Source organism: Anguilla anguilla, chromosome 2 (genome assembly GCF_013347855.1).
Source record: "Anguilla anguilla isolate fAngAng1 chromosome 2, fAngAng1.pri, whole genome shotgun sequence".
Classification (NCBI taxonomy): domain Eukaryota; kingdom Metazoa; phylum Chordata; class Actinopteri; order Anguilliformes; family Anguillidae; genus Anguilla; species Anguilla anguilla.
The window spans coordinates 14,482,709-14,502,529 of NC_049202.1; the positions used below are offsets into that span (position 1 = coordinate 14,482,709).

General features: G+C 41.1%; 1 protein-coding gene across 3 annotated transcripts in view; it reads right to left on the minus strand.

Annotated features, from left to right (window-relative positions):
• Window positions 1-5,054: 5,054 nt before the first annotated feature.
• LOC118221821 (carbohydrate sulfotransferase 15-like) overlaps window positions 5,055-19,821 on the minus strand; it is a 65,988-nt gene continuing 51,221 nt past the window's right edge. For all 3 annotated transcript variants that reach the window (XM_035407216.1, XM_035407215.1, XM_035407217.1), the window contains exons 3-8: window positions 19,241-19,580; window positions 13,655-13,798; window positions 9,391-9,547; window positions 8,436-8,592; window positions 6,265-6,412; window positions 5,055-5,526 (exon numbers count right to left, since the gene is read on the minus strand). In XM_035407216.1, coding sequence (XP_035263107.1) covers window positions 5,324-5,526; window positions 6,265-6,412; window positions 8,436-8,592; window positions 9,391-9,547; window positions 13,655-13,798; window positions 19,241-19,580 — 1,149 coding nt within the window. In that variant the 3' untranslated portion in view covers window positions 5,055-5,323. The remainder of the gene's footprint in view (window positions 5,527-6,264; window positions 6,413-8,435; window positions 8,593-9,390; window positions 9,548-13,654; window positions 13,799-19,240; window positions 19,581-19,821) is intronic.

Sequence of the window (19,821 nt, forward strand, 5' to 3'; positions counted from 1 at the left end):
TAAATCATCCATTGGAAATTACAAGGTGGCTGGAGGTAACCTGTGAAACAACTCCCTGCAAATTTCAGACTGGGAAGCAAAATTAATCATGAATACTGAAAGATTGTCTCAGTTCAGTCAGTGTTCAGAGATGATTGTATTTTCTCCATAACGTATTTTGATTTTTATTATTATTTGGTGATACACAGTGGGATGTCTAAGTAAAATGAGGCCAGTGAATACTTGTCCTGCGGACAACTACTCTCAGATGTGAAGTTCAGCTCTGTAGACCAGGGCTGCCAAAACCCTTTTCCTAGAGATCTACTCTCCTGTATGTTTCATTTTAACCCTAATTTGTCACACTTGATTATACTAATTAGCAGCTCAACAAGCTCTCTAGCTGTTGAATGAGGTGCTCTTTGTTAGGGTAAGAATTAAAACCTACAGGACGGTAGGTCCCTAGGAACAGGGTTGGGCAGCCCTGCTGTTGACTGCTGTAATATATCTTCTGGGTGACTGGTACATTAATCTAAAACATATACACCAACTCATCAGTTCTGTTTCCTAACCAATCAGTTAGAACTCATAACTTTGTACATGAATCTGATGTAAAGAAGAACTGAAGAGAAGCTTGGGCACTAATTCATTCATGACAGTGTTATTTAGTCCTTTTCTGCCCCCTGGTGTCAGAAAAATAAAATGATCGGTCCTCCATCGGCCTACAGATGCAACTTTGGGCTTTTCATATTTATTGAAAAGAATTATGCATCTCAAAAAAGTGAGCAGCATTCTTTTTAACAGAAAGCTTGTGTACCCAAAACTGTGGCTTGCAGGCTGTTGTCACCGGTAAATATTGTGCTATTTCATGTCTGTGTCTGATTTTCAGAGTGTAGTCTCTTTCTTTTTTAAAAATTATTCCACTAACACAAAATCCTAATTCCAATTCTCAACATTTTATTTAGTCCGATTTTAATTGTCTTGCCTCGAATGAACATAAGGGGAATTGAAAACCACCTGAATAAGGACATTAATTAGGCCTATGTTGGATGAATTAATCAAATTGCAGAGTTAATTTCTAATTGAGCCCCCACTGCAGCTCTCTCATTTCCAGCTTGCCCAAATGCCATTATCATATTGACTGGATGTAAAATCATGTTTCAGACAGTTTTTTTGGTAGAACACCTCCATTGTGACAGATTAAGCATTTACATTACATTAAATTAAATTAACACAAAGTATTATACAGAGTAACTATGATGTAGGAGGAATATGAGTCCACTTATCGGATTAATATGAGAAATAGTGCCAATCCTGGCTAACAAAATTACAAGACCAGCCAGTAAAGATGCAACAAAACCAAAGCACTAGTGTATATTAGCTCTGCTAACCAAAGTGAAATGTATAGATACATGCAGACTACATCCGTAACAAGCCACAGGAATGTAAGACACCACATCTATTTTACCTGAATATGTACAAAATGTGGTAGTGTAAAGGAGTGGGGAGAGGAAGGAAACAAAGACTCAATCTGAGGAAGTAAGTCTTCAGTCTGTGTCAGAGGATAGCCAGCAGGTTTTTTTCCTCTAAAACTATCAATTATCTAAAATATAACCAAACCATCAATATTGTATTACTTGTGTCTTGCTCCAAAGCATTAATATATGTAAATATATATATATTTAAATGTAATGCTTTGGTGCATAATATTCTCCAGAATATTCTCTTACTTTGATCTATGATCATTTTTGCCAAAATTGTCCATTTGATCACATCACCAAAGTAGGGCAGCCAAACTATCAAATGAACAATTTCCTGTTTTGAAATCATTGTATTAATTGGACATTTCAGATTCATACTAGATCCCTGACATGTTATATTTATGACAGTGACCTGGCAGGATTGAGCAAACTGCATAACCCTCTCTCTAGTGCTGTCCCTCTGCTCACTGAGTCATAGCAAAAAGGCTTGTGAACTGGAGACCAGGGATGCTGTTTTTGGCTGGCCTTTGGCATGCCTATTTCAAGCAGAGCAGCCTCCACTGGAAAGGAAATGTAAATGAAGAGCCACACTGGCTAGCAGAGACGCCAGAGATACAGTACTACATTATTAACCAGATTGTGAGCGTTCCACATTCAAACTTGGAATAAAAATGTTTACTGCGTCCAAATAGATGTACACCAGCAATTTAATATTGAAGGGGATTCAGTGCTAATTTTTAGTCATTTCCAGTGTTAATATTTCCTGCGTATTAAGGAAAATGAAAAACAATGAAACGAAAGCAATTTCAGATGCTATCTGGGAGGCCTGCCTGACTCTTGTTTTCTGTGTAAACTTTTGCTTGATACAGCACATATTAAAACATGATCTGCAGAAAATGTGAGTATTGTGCAGTACTTAAAAAAAAGCAAATATCAATGTAATATTATCAATTCACTATGCAGTAAGATGGTCATTTATACTGTACACAGAATTCTTCACCCCTCTCTGTAGTCAGTCCGGGTTATAGAGTAAAAGGAATAACATTACATTAGGAACCAGATTGTTTGTATGTTAATGGTATCTCCCAGCAAATTATTTGTGTTGTGTGCAGCCTGCTTATGGTTGGTAGTCAGGAATCCTAATTAATGGTGACTTGGGGTGCCACCGCTCTTAGCTTCTGCGAATCATGAAGGAAATGAATTATTTCTACATTTTAGCCAGTAGGTGGGAGTGTTGTAAAATGTATCTCATAAAAAACACGTTTTCAACGTACAAAAATGCCAAGTTACACATACAAGACATACACCGTCAATAACTCATTCATTCAGACTGCCAAAATCCAGGCCTGCCATTAAAAGTATTGATATCAAAATAACGCCAAGTTACAGTACTACTAACAATATAGGCTATCTTGCCTCACCGAAATTTAGTAACATGTATTCCAAAGCAATCCTACCCAATATTTCCTCAATTCTTTCAAGTCACTTGGCCCTGTGTGTATATAAGCGTGCAGTACATGGACAGGCCAAACATATGTGTGGATGGCTTTCTCACAGTCAAGATTGATTGAATAGACATCTATATGTACAATTTGTATTGGTATGTATGTATTTTGATGCCCAGCCTTTCTGTTGCGTGAATGATTGTATGTTTCTTGGTATAAATGTCTGTTCGTAAATGTGAATGTAACATGCTGCGAGGGAAATATCCCCATGGGGATAAAGAAGTTCTCTATGTATGTATGTAGGCTACAATATGTATTTTACATGTATTTATTGTACGTTGCAAATATACAATCACTTGTACATTTACTAAAATTCAGTTCAGAAGCAAGTATAAACATATGTTTTCTGGAGAAATATGCTTCCTGTTGTGACTGACCAGCAGTTTTCTACATTACATTACAGGCATTTAGCAGACGCTCTTATCCAGAGCGAGTTAGCATTTCTTTAACATAGCATTTTACATTGTATCCATTTATACAGCTGGATATACACTGAAGCAATTTCGGTTAAGTACCTTGCTCAAGGGTACAACGGCAGTGTCCTACCCGGGAATCGAACCTACCTTTCGGTTACCAGCCCAGTTCTTTACATACTGTGCTACACTCCGTCCCCTCCGTCCGTACATGAATTTCAATGTGTTCCATGAGGCAATACGAAATATTTGACACAAAGTTTGCATGACATTGTAATATGGTAAGTTTACAACCTGAGACACTTCTCCAAACCGCGCAAAGAGTACAGATGAGCTGCTTAAACTCTGAATAACTCGCGAAGTCGGTGTTTGAGGTGCTTGGCTAAGTTAGCTAGCTAGATGCGTTTCCTCTTTCAGTTTAAAATGAGCAATGACAGTGTTTCCAAACGTGTTTTTGACAATGTTGTCTTGATTATATAACCAAGGGCAAAGTATTCATACACATGAATTATTGTTTTTTTGTTTCTCAAAGAGTGGTAGGGCCTATGTTTGGTGGAACTGTCATGGCAGGCGCACTGCCGCTAGCCATCTTTACCTGTTATGAATTGTTTTCGTGTTTTTAGCCGTTCTCAAGCAGGCCAACTCAGACTAGAGTGCGGTACGAAAATGGAAGAAACTAGAACTGTTACAATCACTAGGCCTGTTTGATTTTGATTTGACAGTGAATTATATATTTTTGTATATTTAATATTTTTATTATTTTATATCTTTAACAGTAGGCAATGCAGCTAACTTAGCCAAGCACCCCAAACACCAACATCGCAAGTTATTCAAATAGTTTAAGCAGCTCACCTGTACTCTTTGCGCGGTTTGGAGAATTGCCTCAGGTTGTAAACAGGAGCAGGGAAACGTTCGCCTGGTTGAGAGCCTCGGCGAAATAGCGTGCAGATCTCTTCCTCCGTAGTTTGGTGTGCGGTATTCTGTCGCATGCTGCAGCAAGGGTTTCTATGAAACTCTCGCTGGTTAAGAGATGATTTTCTATTTCTCTAGCTCTTTGGGCCATTCCCTGTGAAATTTGGTGCCCCTACTTGAAAGGTCCTAATACCAAGAAAATAAGGACCCCTTAATGAAGTCCGAATTATTGCCTCATTCAAATTTTAATTATTTAACGTTTTTGTTTGCTTATCCTTGATTGTACTGTCAAATTTCCCTGATGCTAATGTTAAACTTGTTTTTCTCACTCAGTAGCCCATGAAGAAAAAAAAAGAAATTATTCAAAAAGTAAAAACGGCTGTCTTGTGATATGCCTGATTATAAACCGAGTTATATATATATTCGGAATTGAAGTTATATATTCGGAAATTGAATTTATATATTCGGGAATTGTACTTATATATCCAGAATTGAATTTATATATTCAGAAATTGAATTTATATATTCAGAATTGTACTTATATATTCGGGAATTGAATTTATATATTCAAGAATTGTACTTATATGTCCAGAATTTAATTTATATATTCAAAAATTGAATTTATATATTCAGAATTGTACTTATATACACATTTCAAAAGCACATTTAAACTTTTATTATCATTATCATTATAATTGATACGATCATTCTGAAAAAGCACACGTGCCTCCAATAATGTAAAAAATAAATAAATAAAAGCAGGCTCATTGGTCATTATGTAGTATTTTATTTAATGCAAATAACAAAGTATTATTGTACCAAAGGGAAAATGTTTCCCCTTTTCTGTAATGTAAAATCAAGGTCAGAAAAAATGTTCTGTGCCGTTTTGCATCAGTGATTCTTCTCTCCTTCATAACTTAAAATAATTTAAATATAAACAAAGCTTCCCAATGTCATTGTTTTAATGCAACCACGAATGCATTTTCCTTCCTGAACAAAATCATTTATATTATGATTTCTTTTCATTGGGACTGATTCACGTGTGCTTGGAATGGCCCTCCCACAGGAATGACTCATTTCGGAGCACTTTGGCCAGCTTCTCATTGAACGGAGAATAAAAATCCCGGAGGATCTCCTTGGTGACAGGGAGCATGGGTCCCAGGTTCTTGTCAGCTGGTCTCCTGGTGTTGGACGCAGGACTTTTGGTGATCTCCGCCTCCTTCTGTTCTGTCAAAGGCCCTGCATTCAAAAGGCACTTACGTTTTTAAAAGATCACAAATTCCATCCTTTCACAGTTGATTATCACTCATATTGTGTGGTTTTTGAAAGGTGTGAACAGGAATCACATTTGTGCCAGCGCTAGCCTTCAAGGGAAAAATTGCCTCCATCGTTAAAGCACACTTCAGGTACAATGAGCCAAGCTACGCTGCGCAATAAAACTGAACTTGCCGGAAACCTCCTAAATTAGTTCCGCGTGTGGCAGTGAACGAAAAGCCGGGCTGCGAGGTGGTCATTTCACACCTGCTTGAGACGGCATCCCTTTGAAGAAGCGAAGCAGAGCCTTGCGCAGCCAGAGCTCCTGTTACGCAGGTTTAAAAGAGGCCCGTGAACCAGCGGGACTCCTTATAGCAGGCTTCAGCCTGGCCCCGCGTACCTCCGCCCCCACTTTCAGCCCCCTGCGATGACCAGTCTCCCCCAATTAGCCTCCAAATATTTTTAATGCAGACTGAGAGCCAGATGTGCCAGGGCCACTTCACGCTAAGTGAGGGAAATCACCTAATTTTCACACAAGAGGAGATCTGCCAGCGGTGCATTGTGGGATGGATAAGATAAGTAGGATTGTATGGAACCTTTTGAACAAGAGCTGAACGTAGAGGCACTCACAGCAAGATAGGCATGCCCACACTGTTCGATCAATCTAACCTGATGTGCAATGGAAGAAGCTGGTGACATACTGGTTGCAGCCTACACACTTACCCAAGCTGAGGAAGTCGAAGACTCGGTGCATGGTGTACTTCCGATTTGAGGCGTGGTCTTCCAGCCGCAGGACTAAGATCTGATCCCTGCGGAAGACCGTCAGCCAGTCCAGCAAGTACACGATGTACAACCCCACCTGTAACCGCACCTGGAGATAGAAAGACAAAGATCCACCCTATTACAAGGGCGTTCTCCACCAGCTCACAAAGCACAGCGCTTTTGACCAAAGCAGCAACGTGGATCTAAGGGAATGCAGTCCTCAGCGCCAGCCCTGTGTTTACCTCTTGCTCCTTGGCCTAAATCTACAAGGTTTGGTGGGGAATAGGGCGCTGGCGCCGTGTGGAGCGTGACTGCTGATTGGCTGAGCCGCACACTGCAGTCCAGCAGCAGGAATGCGGTTCAGGCCAGTCGCTGAGGAAGGCCACCTCGGCCCACGGGTCCCCTCCCCACACTGACTCTGTGACCGTGAACCCTCCAGCTGTCTGACCGCAACCCGACCGCATGCAAGGAATGTCTGGACTCAGTCAGCCCTGAGCATATAATCCAGCACCATACCCTGCAATTACTGGGGTATCTGTTCATGTTAGAAGTGCATGAATAAAAACGACATGCTCACCATGCAGAAATGTTAAAACTACAGTTCTTGCAGCAGACACGTCACTAAGAACTGTAAGAACTGAGCCATGCAGTCATTGTGAATTCTGTAAATATTGTACAAATATGTATTTGAACAGAACATGTGTAGGAATAGTATGTGTAAAAAATAATATGTGTAGCAATGGTATGTGTAAAAAATAAGATGTGTAGCAATGGTATGTGTACGTGATATGGAACAAATATGCAATTTTCTCATGCCTGTAGGCAAAGCCTCAAGTTGATTTCAAGGCATGTGCAGAAACTGTATAAAATAAGCAGAAACTCAGATTTTATATGTGTCTGCCTTCTTTGTAAACAAACCAGGAGTGTGGTACTGTATAATGATTAGGGAGCTGGGCACGTAACCTAAAGGTTGCAGGTTTGATTCCTTGGTGAGACACTTGTGTTGTATCTGTGAGCAAGGTACTTAACCTGAATATCTTAGGTAAATATTCAGTTCTTTAAATGGATACTGTGTAAAAATATAACAGCTGAGTATGTCACCCTGGATAAGAGTATCTACTAAATGCCAGCAATGTTAGAAATAGTGGACCCTTTTTTAGATGCTTATAATTAAATATTGACATAAAAATTCCCTGTAGTTGTCATATTTTCATATTACATTATTTGTATTACACAAGTATACTGTATTATTACATTATAATTATGAATTGAAGAGCTTTCTTGTCTTGTGGGCTCAACTGTGGAATGGACAATTCCCATAAATCCACATTTATTCTATTTGCATACCATGCACCTCCATCACATAACAGATCACGTGGTGAGGGCAATTTTGTGCAGCGCAACACATATTAAACGTCTACTGCAGAATACATCTATGGTCTGTCTGAGGAAATGAACTGCTGACCAGGAGCTAGGGAGAAAACAAGAATTCCCACAGAGAAACTTAATCTCTGAAAATCCTGGGCCTCGGGGCGTCTCATGTTGCAAGAGTCTGGTGGTAAACGGGGGGGGGGCAGGGGGGGCACGGTTTAGGTCCGCCCTCTCGCTCCTCCAGCCCCAATGCACTGTGGGAGTTTGGACTCGCCAGGACTCGCCACAGGCATTTAGCTTCTCTCTCCGAGGAGAACTGACCACAGAGAGCGCTCTGCTTACCATCTCAGTCATCGGCCAGCCGAGCACTGCACTTCTCACCTTCCTTCCGGAACACTGTGTTAAATGGCTCCAGCCTCATAATGGTTTTGTGGCTAGTATGTGCTGCCAGATTCTACACTGAGCAGCCTCAGTTGTTTTTGTCTTCAGGATGCACTCTGCTCTACAGAGTGAAGAAACAAGTGGAATCTCTCTTCTTCCTCTGTTCCTGTTTTCTTTTTTGTCTTATTCTATCTTTCTTTCTCAGTCACTTTTCTTCTGTATGTATGTACTCTCATTCTTTCGCTCTAAGCATGTCTCTCCTTTGCTCTGTCTCTCTTTTTATGTCGCTGTCTCTCGTGCATCAATCTCGTTTTGTTTCTACGCTTGCGAGTGTCACATTTTCTATGAACAGATCGAGCTGATAAGAGAGGTCTACTCACAGGCATGGCGTTGTTGAGGGTGGTGTTGTACACGCAGGAGCGCATGGAGAATTCAGCCAGACACCCTTCAAACAGCTGCAGGGAATCGGACACCTTCTCGTGGAAGTCCTCCGCTGACTTGTTGGCGATGCCGAAGTAGAGGTAGTCAGAGTACAACCTGCGGGGAATCGAAGCGCAGACAAAACATTACCATTCCCTCGGCCTGTTTGCACAGGACTGAATTATAAATGCAGCTTTGGTCTGAATCTCTTGGGATAACGGACTGCTGCTCATACCTGACACTTTGCCCGTTTTGCTCAGTATGAATTCAGAACGTGCATGGGCTTAGCTGGCAAATACATTTAACCATTATCATTGGCAAACATAAGCATTTGATTTAGCAGGTGGTGTTAACTGGAACATAGTATCATGCGCCCACAGGTAAAGAAATGTTTTTTGCTTTAAGTCTATTTTTTAAGGAAATAATAATTAGCAACACAGTAGCAATCGAATTTTGAAGGACAAAAAAAAAATCAAAATGCTTTTTTTTTGTTGAGTGGAAGCAATCTGTTTTGAGTATTTGAGTCATTTTTCATTGCTTCAAAAGCAGGCTACGTTAAGAGCATATCACAAATTACAGGCGTTGTGTTGACCATGTCTGGAGCCTGTCCTGTCCTGACAGAGCAGGTTAAAATGAACGGCGCTAACTGGCACTTTGCCATAGGCCAAGCACTCTCTCGGTAGCTTTGTTTCCATTATTCGTGCGCGAAAAAACGGCCTTCCAGATTGCTTTATGGCGGACAAAAAAAAAGTGCTACTGCGTGACTTTTAGCGCGCCGCCGCCTCATTAATCATTCACACGCGAGACCGCGGGATTTTTAACGCGTAACTGCTGACGGAAGCGCAGCTGGCATGTCCCCCACGCGAGCGGTGAAGCAGCGCAAAAGACGGGGGGCCCAAAGTCCTGCTGTTCTACCTCTCCACGGGGTCCCTCAGCATCACTATGAACCTGGCGTCCGGCTGGACGGCGTGGACGAAGTCCTGGATCAGGAACGGGGGCTCCCCCTCGGTGGCGTTGTCGTAGAAGTACACCCAGGCGTTGTTGTCCCACATCGTGGACGCGCTGGCCTCGCCTGTCGTGAACGTAGCGGTTTTACTCATCGCTGTCTAATCTAACGGGTAGGCCTCGTATCTTTATCGGCGGTTTTATTTCCAGGCGGGGTACTGATGTAGCCCTCAGCATAGTACTTACCCTGAATTGTTTCAGCAAATATCCAGCTGTATAAATGGACTGTATGTGAAGAACGCAATTCGCTCTGGATAAGCGCATCTGCTAAACGGCTAAAAGGTACATGTAAATCCAACGCAGTGGTTTCCAAGCTCTGGTCCTTAGATTCTAATTGGTCCACTAAAGCCTCCCTGGTGGTCCATAGGCAAAGTTAGAACCTCATGATTAATGTATCAGTGATAGGTAGCTTCTTACATTACCTTTCCTGTTGGCATTTAGCAGAGTGACTTACACAAATGAGATTTTTAAAATCTATTCAAACAGCTGGATATTTACTGATGCAATTTAGGTTAAGTACCTTACTCGAGGGTACAAAGGTAGTGCCCAGCTGGAAATAAAACCCACAAGCTTTTGTTAAAAGCCCAGTTCTCTAACAATTACACCGCACTGTCTCTGCATTGATACAAAAAAGCTTTCTCAGACAAACAAGTATTTTCATTCGATTGATGCCTGAAAGTAAATTTGTCCATTTCATGCATTTGAGATTTGATAATCTTGCTGAGTTAGACTAATATCTTTAGGTGATCTGGTGAGATCTTCATGTTTTATTTATTTTTTCCATGGGAAAAGAAGGTTGAGATCCCCCAGTCGAGTCAATATTCAATAATAGACATTTCTGTCAGGACCACTGTCATCAAAGTAGATCTTTATTTACAATAAAGGCAATACAGTTATGTTTGGCGGTATGGCTCTGTTCTGGAGCTCTCCCGCCAACCACGCAGCCCGCGTGGATAAGGCCGGGAGGCCAGCAGCCAAACCCCCCTAGAGGGGTACACACAGAACAGATCCAGCAGCAAAGCAAGTTCTTAACACACAGGGATGGAGCAATGCAATTTCCTACCACAAAGGGATGGAGCAATACAAATTCTTGGCACATAGGGATGGAGCTGGGGTGGTGGAGGGGATTTACAAAGCAACGTGCAGCAGCTTGCATGCAGGAGGAGCAGCCAAATGAGTAGAGGGAGGCTGTTTAAGTAGACCGCCCTGTTATGTGAATGTACTGTGATAGGCGAACATCACTCAGCTGAGGCATCAGCTGATTCAGCCGGAGCGCTTGACTCTCGTGACCTGCCAGAACTACGCGATGCTCCATACTATAGAAAGCATTTTAACAGTATATCCAATGTATATTAATAATGCAACTAATAAGAACTAGTACTGTTTGTTGTGCATCTGAAGTGGGTGTATCTACACCAATGAGGTGTTTGGTATGGACAGATGCCAAAATCACAGTTTAGAGCCCACATACCACATGGAATTAATTTGAAAATTTGAATGGTTGCAACAATCGCCAAAAATATTTTTGTTTTAATTTTATTTCAATCCCCTCATTTCCATTTTTTTAACTTTCAGAATGCAGGAAATGTGCTTTTTTACACTGGGTTTTCTCAATGACCTTTATTTAGCTCAATGGCGCACTATGCTCTTTTTGGAATTTATCCCGGAATGTCCCTGGTTAAGTGGGATTAAACATGGGAGAAAGTGGATACAAAAGATACACTCGCTCAAATCCCCGAGGGCCCACAGACACAGAGTCAAACAGTGAGTTTAAATAGAGAACAGGGGGGATTGAGAAAGACCCTGTTTTCCATTTCCAGAGAAGCGCCACTTCATTGAGATGGCAGGCCATTTCCAAGAGGAGCCCTCGTGAATAGCCAATGAGCTTCTTGGGGTGTGTAATCATACATTGTGTTCTTCCAGCAGCGCCTCCTTCCTACAGTAATATACGAGCATCCAGCCTCGCTGTGACAGGCATGCTGACCATGTGTTCATTCTCTTCAATAGACAAAAATAATGCAATACACAAAACACTGCTTCTAATTACCATCTATCAGTACCAAAGTTCATGCTAATGCCACCGCGGCTCCTTTAAGACCCATTGCTGCGCGTTCAAAGACCTCAGCTTCATTTCCTCAATTTTCTCTCTACCACAGGGTTTGGCCAAATAAAACATATGAAACAACAACCAAAACCTTTTAAGTTTTAACCGCTGAGTAACCGTGCAGAACATGAACATTTCAAGAACTGTTATGGTCAGGAGACGTCGTATCTAATCTAGATGTTGGTTTAAATACAGAGCAACCAGAGCAAATACCTTTGTCAAGTCACTCCAATAGGAGATGTAGAATGAATGGAATATTATGGGATTGCCGAGGTGCACCCAGGGTTGCTGTTGTTTATTGTTGGGGGGTTTGGAGATCATATAGTTGTATTGGATGGTTAGGGGGTAGTTTTTAAAAAGCAGAGACTGTCCTCCATTCTTCTCCCCTGCTGCTCAGCCTGGCCTTTGCCTTACAGTCCTGGCAGAGTCCGCTGTGGATATTAAATTGGACTCTGGCATGCTCCTTATCAGAAGGCTTATTCATTTCGAGAGGGAGGCAAACCTGTCAGCACACTAACTACCTTTGGTGCAAACCTCTCCTGATGCACGAAAATGGCATTGTTGGATGCCTATCGGTTTTTCATTAGTGCTTCCTTTAAATACCACGCTAGGAAAGTACAGTATATGTCATACTGACACATTTCCTGTTCCTAAACATTTCACGTGCACATGCTGATTACATCGCTCTACCTAATGCAAATATGCTTTTATAATGGTGTATCTTTGTGGTCGGACTGGCAGGGGGTTGAATCCACCACGATGGAATAATATTTCACACAGCATGGTACTGAGAAAAGCTCTTCATTTATACGGACCTGTAATGCAGTATCCGTGCTCTCACCCCCCTGCATGTACATCACACCCCACCAAGACCTCATGCTTACGGGTTTTTAAAGATGTCTGGAGTGGAGGTCACACTAGCTTCGTGTCTACTCCTAATTAGCAGGAATCATACAGTAACACATGCTCACATCCTTCGCATGCTTCAGCATATAGGCCCATTTAATTAGGTGAATTCATCAGTTTGCAGTTTATTCAGTTTAAGGGAACGCTTTAAAATCAAAAGAACATCAAAAGAACACATCATAAAATAACAGAACATAAAACAAAATTTGGATTTAAGCTTCTAAAATTGATTGTTTTTTTTCTACTTGAATGGATGAAGTACTCGTTGGCTGGCTTCCATTACAGTCTTAAAAAGTACATTTTACTAATGTGTACAACAACACAACCAGAATGCAGAATATGATGACAAACCCAAAGTACATTTTTGTTCTAATAATGGCAGCAGGTGTACAGTAATAGAGACAGGGCAGAAATGGTGAGTCAGACAAAAAAAAAAAAACCTGCTTTAGCCAATTTCAGCATAACCCACAAAGCAGGTGCTGCGACACACTAATGAATCCAAAAGTTCACTTTGAATTCTCCCAGCTCTTTCATGATGGAGTGGAAGACCTGACTGTGCCCACTGCAATCCCCCAAGCACTGCTACAGTACACCACGCCCACTGCCCGCCACTCCACCTGCCTCTCTAATAAGAACAGCTACTTCACTTGTCCCTCAGGAGGGACAGAGCTTGAGGTCACTTTCAGAGAGGGCCTGGCAGCAGGTAGATGACTCCACTGCGCAGGACACGCTACTCGCTTTTCTCCAATTCTGTGACATCACGTCAGTGACGTGCCTGTGAACTGCGGACTGCTCTACCACAATGCCATCAGAATTGTCCTGTGACGTCAGCATCTTGTGTGTGTTACTGATCCTGACTCCTACTGAGAATGAGACAGATGGAAAGCTTAAAATGCTTAGATCTGGTGCTCCAGACTAGACTAAAGATGTTAAAGATGTTTCATATTCAAGGGTGTGAATACTTATTACTTATGAGGGCACTGTGCACTACATTAGTATGGCTCTTCAGTTCAGTTGTCATTAATAAGCCCATGAGGTCAGGAAACCACTCCCAAAAGAAGGCGGCATGTAGTGAGTTCATTCATCGGTGAACTGCCCTGATTTTTCTGACAGGCTGTAAAGAACAAAAAAAAAGAACAAACAAAGCAAAAAAGTGATGCTTACCGATAATGATGTTTCGCTTGCTCGAGCCCCTGGACGAATTTCCCTGCAGGTGATCTTGGATCTGGTACGCAGCCGGATCAAAGAGATCCAGGTAATCTTCCACTGGGTAGCGGTCATGGAAGCCCTCGCTGAGCCTGATGATACCTGCGGAGAGGAAGGGGCGTCATCCGACGTCGCGCACCAATAAACAGAGCCGGATGGGTCCGTAGAATCCTTCCTTCATTTCACACGGAGAGAAAACACTCTGATGACCATCCCTCGGATACATATTTACGATGATTGGTTACAGGCCTGCCAAGATGCAGAGACGAAAGCTTGGAACCTGTTACACAAGCTACTCTTCTTAATTACTGCGAGGAAACAAGGAGACATCGGTCTGCCTATGATGCAGGGGCAGCTTTTGATGGGATTACATGATCATATGGCAGTAATTACAGATGTGCATTTTCCCTTGAGATTAGTATCTGAGATAAAATATTACATAGGAAGACTCCATTATTTTGCATTTTCCCCAGGTAAGTCTGCAGAGTTTGAAATTCAGTGTCTGTAAAATCATTATAACTCGCAATACTTGATACTGTAATCACATATGGATTACAAACATGTGGCACAAGCCTCTTGTTGGTTTTGTGTAAATTTGGGGTGCAAAACATGACTGGTGTTGCAAGCTTATGGAAGCATTTTATTATGTACAAAAGGGGCCTACACATGGTAAAATGTGGTACTGTAATTGGTGGTAAGAGGTGGTAAGAGCGGGTAAGCACTGACCCAAACAAAAACTATTCTTAAAACTGACAAAAAGGGCTGAATCGTGGAAAATTAAATAAATAACTATGAAACCACAGCATTCAAATTTAAATTCTGAGTAATAAGGGTAATCTCAAGGGGGTGCGGTATGAAATGAAAGAGCTGATTATGTGTGTGAAGCGCTTGTTCTGTCCCTGAGAAACAGCAGATGAAAGTATGGGTTTCACTGAGCTACAGAGGATCGTGGTGTCCCGTGTAGGAATTCATCTCTTTGGACGCCACAGCTAACCCTCTCCTGAGATCTATAGCTAGCGTAGGAGGAACAAAGAAACAATTAGCAACAATGCATATACATTAGAATCAAAGCTTATTTCAGCTTGTACTGTTGTGACATTTACTTCATATATTTCGTACATTTTGCATGCTTTTTCATTTAATTGTTTTTATCAAGGTTGAAGAGAAACTTTGTTTTAAAAAAAGCCTTTTGAATTAACATGGAGAGTATACCTAAACTTTATATGCGCAGTAAAATGTCTGGTGTTAATTTAACTCTAACAGAGTACATATGAGTCCAATAGGGACCATATGCACTCTCTAAGAGTTGATTTAACACATTTCACTCTGTGGCTTTATGAGTTCTGATTAGACTAATGTTTTCATGAGCGTGAGCAGCAGTTGCTATCCTGATACACAGCCTTTGATTTTTGACTGTAAATAAAAGACAACTGTTTCATGTGAACAGTGCTCTGAATGGGTTTCTTTGCATTTTTTTTGGTGGGAACCAAAAGCCAGAGGCCTCCTAACACAACATGAAAATCCCTCACAGCTGTATTCAGACTGCGGATATAAACTGCTTTACACGGTCAGCAGCAAGGGTCAGAGTGTGAGGTTAAAAGAAACAGCCTGAAGATCTGAAGCTGGCAGCAATGAGAACATTAAGCCATCACTGCACAGCCAGATTGCGTTCACATCTGAGTCAGGCACCAAGACGCCTCCCACACACTTTTCACAGGGGGCCCAACTACAAAACATACCCTCCTTGCAAGTGCATTGCCAGCCCAATTATTTACGAATTTAAGACTTTTTTCTTTCCCAGAAGAAGTGAGACACTACTTCTATTAATAAAAAATAGCACTGCCAGATACACATGCTCGTGTTCCCAGCTTTGCTTGCAGTAAGGTTGACTTAGCAATTAAAAATGTAAATTATTTCTGGCAAAATTCCCACGTTACTTTACATGGAAAATAGTTTTTTTGTGTGAGTGATTGCACTCGTTTCCAAATCCAGGCCAAACATTGTTTGTGTCATAGCAACATACTGTTTACTATTTACACTACAGAAGTCGATGTTTCCCCACTGTAAATTAATTTTCCTTACAATAATATACAATATTCGAGTTTTGAAATGTTTGTAAGAAAGTTTTCCCCTAGTAGGAAATATTAATTTTTCTCCAATGTGTTTATTCGATTGAAAATAAATATATTACTCTCCAACAATAGATTCCCGCAGGGTTTCAAGAAATGCAGTCACACTCCATTACTGTCAACAGTGTCATCTGAAAAGCCATTTTCCTCCTTCCACATAATAACCCAGGGCATTTACATCATGCAACATGGAGGTTGTTACCTTACAACTGTAGCAATTCATTAGTAGTCGAGAAGTCTAATCTTTACAGTCGCCTAAAAATCATGTCACAACAATTTTTCAATGATAATCGAAAAAAAACATAAGCTACCATGACAGGCAAACACTTGGTTGAGAGATCAGCGAGACCATTTGTGCCATGAAAATTCAATAATTAGAAATATCTTAATTAGCTCAGTATTATCCACCCTTCACATACTACTTTAAGACAAAGACTCTCGTGCTGAGAATGCTTTTCTTCTGGGAAAATCATTTCCTGCCATGCACGTAATATTATGTTATGCATACACTACATGGCAGTACATTATTAAAGTTAAGTTAATATTATGCTACTGGACAAAACACTATTAGTTTCTTTTTTTTATTATTCATTCACCAGCAGCTGTTAAGACTTCAAAGGAACAAAAGCTTTGCCTCAGACTGAAACAAAAACATAGTGTGTTTCCCCTTGGGGAAGAGATTATTGTGCTTACTATTGAAGCTCATGACAAAAATCCCATCATGGAATGTCATGTGAGTGCTAGCCTTTTAATTGAACCCGTTCAAAGTTGATGCATTGCATTTTGAATCAACCTTTCTTCGCCTGTAAATGACGATCTGGTTCCATTGTGAACCAGTTTTATTTAATAAAAAATTGCAAAAGCACTGCTTTTAAAACAAAAAAAACTTAAATGTATGGAAAACAAAAACAAGAAATGTAGACAACTGTTTAATCATGTTGATATTTACCATTATAAAGCCATTTATAAAATATATCTGTCATAGTAATATATATATACATACATAGAGAGAGAAAGAGAGAGAGAGAGAGAACAGGAAATGCTAGTCACATCCATGTTCCACTGTCAACACTTTTTGTTGATCTCTGATAATATTAGTCACATGCATACTCCACTGTCAACACTTTTTGTTGATCTCTGATAAGATTTCAAAACCTGCAAAGAACCAGGGTGCCTGTTTCTGCTACAAACTAATTAAAATGTCAGTACTGATGATATACAGCTTAAGCCCCTCATACTTCACACAGAAGCTCAAAAAAAGTAATTATCCAAGTCACCACAGCAATGTTCAGAGCAAATATGTAATCAATACAATTGTCTGAAAAACTAGCAATGCTAAGTTCTGCCACATCTGATATGGCTTGTTCATAGTGAAGCACAGAGAATGCAATAGAAGATAATGGAAATTCCAAGTGTACTATAACTGGTCAACCCCATAAACCTGCATTTCTCAATAATCCTTCAGAGTGACTCTGGGCATCTCTTCTCCAACAACAGGAGGGCTATGGGTTAGCTTGCCGAGGACAAATAGCGCAGTAACATCGAGGTGCCCGCATTTCACTGCTCCAGTTCAGCCGAAATGCTAATGATGAATACCCTATAAAGCCCTCCTTGTTGTTACTCATAGACAGTCTTTGTTCTACTACATTCTTCCTCCAGTGCTAGTAAAGCAGTTTAATTTCCGACATGCTGTGAATGGAATTAATGTTTGCCATGCACTAGCTTGGAAAATAAATGAACAAATTGATGATATGTCGGTATTAGCTCACCAATCCTAAAGAGTGAGTCAAGAACGCAAGTGCTTTTGCAAAAACCAATGAAATCAGCATGATCGGACATTTAAGAGCACTTGATATGTTTTCTCTGGGTTTGATTGTCATATACTTGCAATAAATTCCTGGTTTATATTATATATGCTCACTTAACCTCTTAAGGCAAACACTGCACGGTATTTTAGGAAACAGTCCTAAATGGCCTTTATGCAATAGCACAGCATAGGCAGTGTCACCCATTCAGTAGTGAGTGGGAGAATGGACCTCACGCAGCACATTTTCTGGGTGCTTACCATTCCAGCAGGCTGGTAGTGGATGAAAAATGTCTATTAATTTTGATGAGACAACACACAATGGACATGCAAGCGTCACACAACAACCCAAGTTTCACGAATGAACATTACACAGCAATTTGGAAATAAGTGTCTAGGAGCATAATATGTATGGATCATGACAAAAACCATATGTTATGGAGTAGCTACTTCGAAATAAACACTCAACATACAGAAATTAAACCTACTACAGCATATTTATAATTACTGTGGCTGCTGCCTTTTTGGTTCTTTCTTTCTTCCTTCTTTCCATTATCTTGCTGGTGAAGAAGAGGGGCATTGATTTAAAGGGTGTTTCCACCTCTGATAGGCTTTACTTGCTCTAAGCAATAGAGAGTAGCCCAACAACACAGCTTCATGATCATTGGACAGGAAGCAATGGGAGATCAGGGATAGCACGTGTGATTGATGATGCCAACCCGCACGCCTGGGAAATTTGGACCCCATGCGGGTAAGCCTTTATCTGATTAGACAGCCAAACAAAACTCCTGAAAAAGGGTTTGGGTAGCGAGAGGGACTGTATTCACAGTGGAGCCCAGCCCCCAACACATGGCACATAGTAGAGAACACATTATACGTGCTACACTAGGCACAGTACAGTAGGACACGAATGAATCCAGGCCCATGTTCCCTCCACCCCCCGTCTATGCCAGGCCACATTCAGGCTTATATGCACATCTCATTACCTTCAGGCGGCATTAAACATAAAACTGGAACACACACTGACAGCGCAATTCAAAATGAAGGTACATTAGTGTTGATAGTTGTTTGCGAAATCACTGAGCTTAGTTCTTCCTATGGGCAATGGTTCAGAGACCAGGCAGCTTTCCATGCATTTATACCCAAACCATTAATGTGCAGTACTATTTAGTTTTGAGCCATTCTTTCCCTTGACATGGAAGGTTTGAATATGTTGGACAAAGGCTCAAACTCCAATGTAATTTTATTTTCAAAAACATTATGTACTTTATGCTGCAGTGTTGAAAGTGGTAGGAAGCAGACACACTCTCACATTTCTCCAGGCCTGTCAGTGATTTTCTGTCTTCTGTAAGCATGGACAGATTGCATTGTACCACAGAATTCCAAATTATGGTTAAATTAATTCCGGACACATTGGGTCATGGATAACTGAGGTCCATGTCCACAGCATACTAGACCTTGATTTGCAGACTTTTTTTTTTTTTTTTTAAACTCAATGACAACCTTAGGCTGGAATTAATGCATTACTCACCACTCCAGAGTTTTTCTCAGACATCACAGATAAACTATAAATTTTAAGCCATTAGTTTGAAAAAAGAGACTTTCACTTACCAAACCTTTTCCTGGTCCACCAGTGGGGCTCTTTGAAAGTGGTGAACCTCACATCAGGGTGCAGCTTCAGTCTGTCATAAAGGTCAGTCGTGCCGCACTTTGGCTGGCCTATGATATAAAAGTAGGGCAGGCACCGCAGGCGGTAGTACTTGTTCCCGCGGCGATACAAATGTTCCCTGAAAGTGTTCCTCAGGTTGTCAAATGCGGTTCGGAAACGCTTGGAGTAGCGGGCGTACAGGTTCGCGCCGTAAGGGTCGCCGGTGATATTCCCAGAGCGCTCCTCGTACCAGCACGGGTTCTTCACATCGGGCAGGAATTTACGGGGGATAATAGAAAACATCTGCAGAGGGAACGCATAGTGTGTCACAAGCCACGAGAAAGGAAGTCACAGCGTCATTCATAGCCTCACTCACGATGTAACAGTTACACAGAGAAGATAGGTTTCCAAGCATAAATTTAGTGCAGCTCTCATGTTCGGTTAATACTGATTGGCCCATGGTTTCATGTCAGCCCTCGAGTAAATAGGCTATTATTCATACATTTATGATGTAGAGTAATATCAGTTGCGCCCACAAATTCAT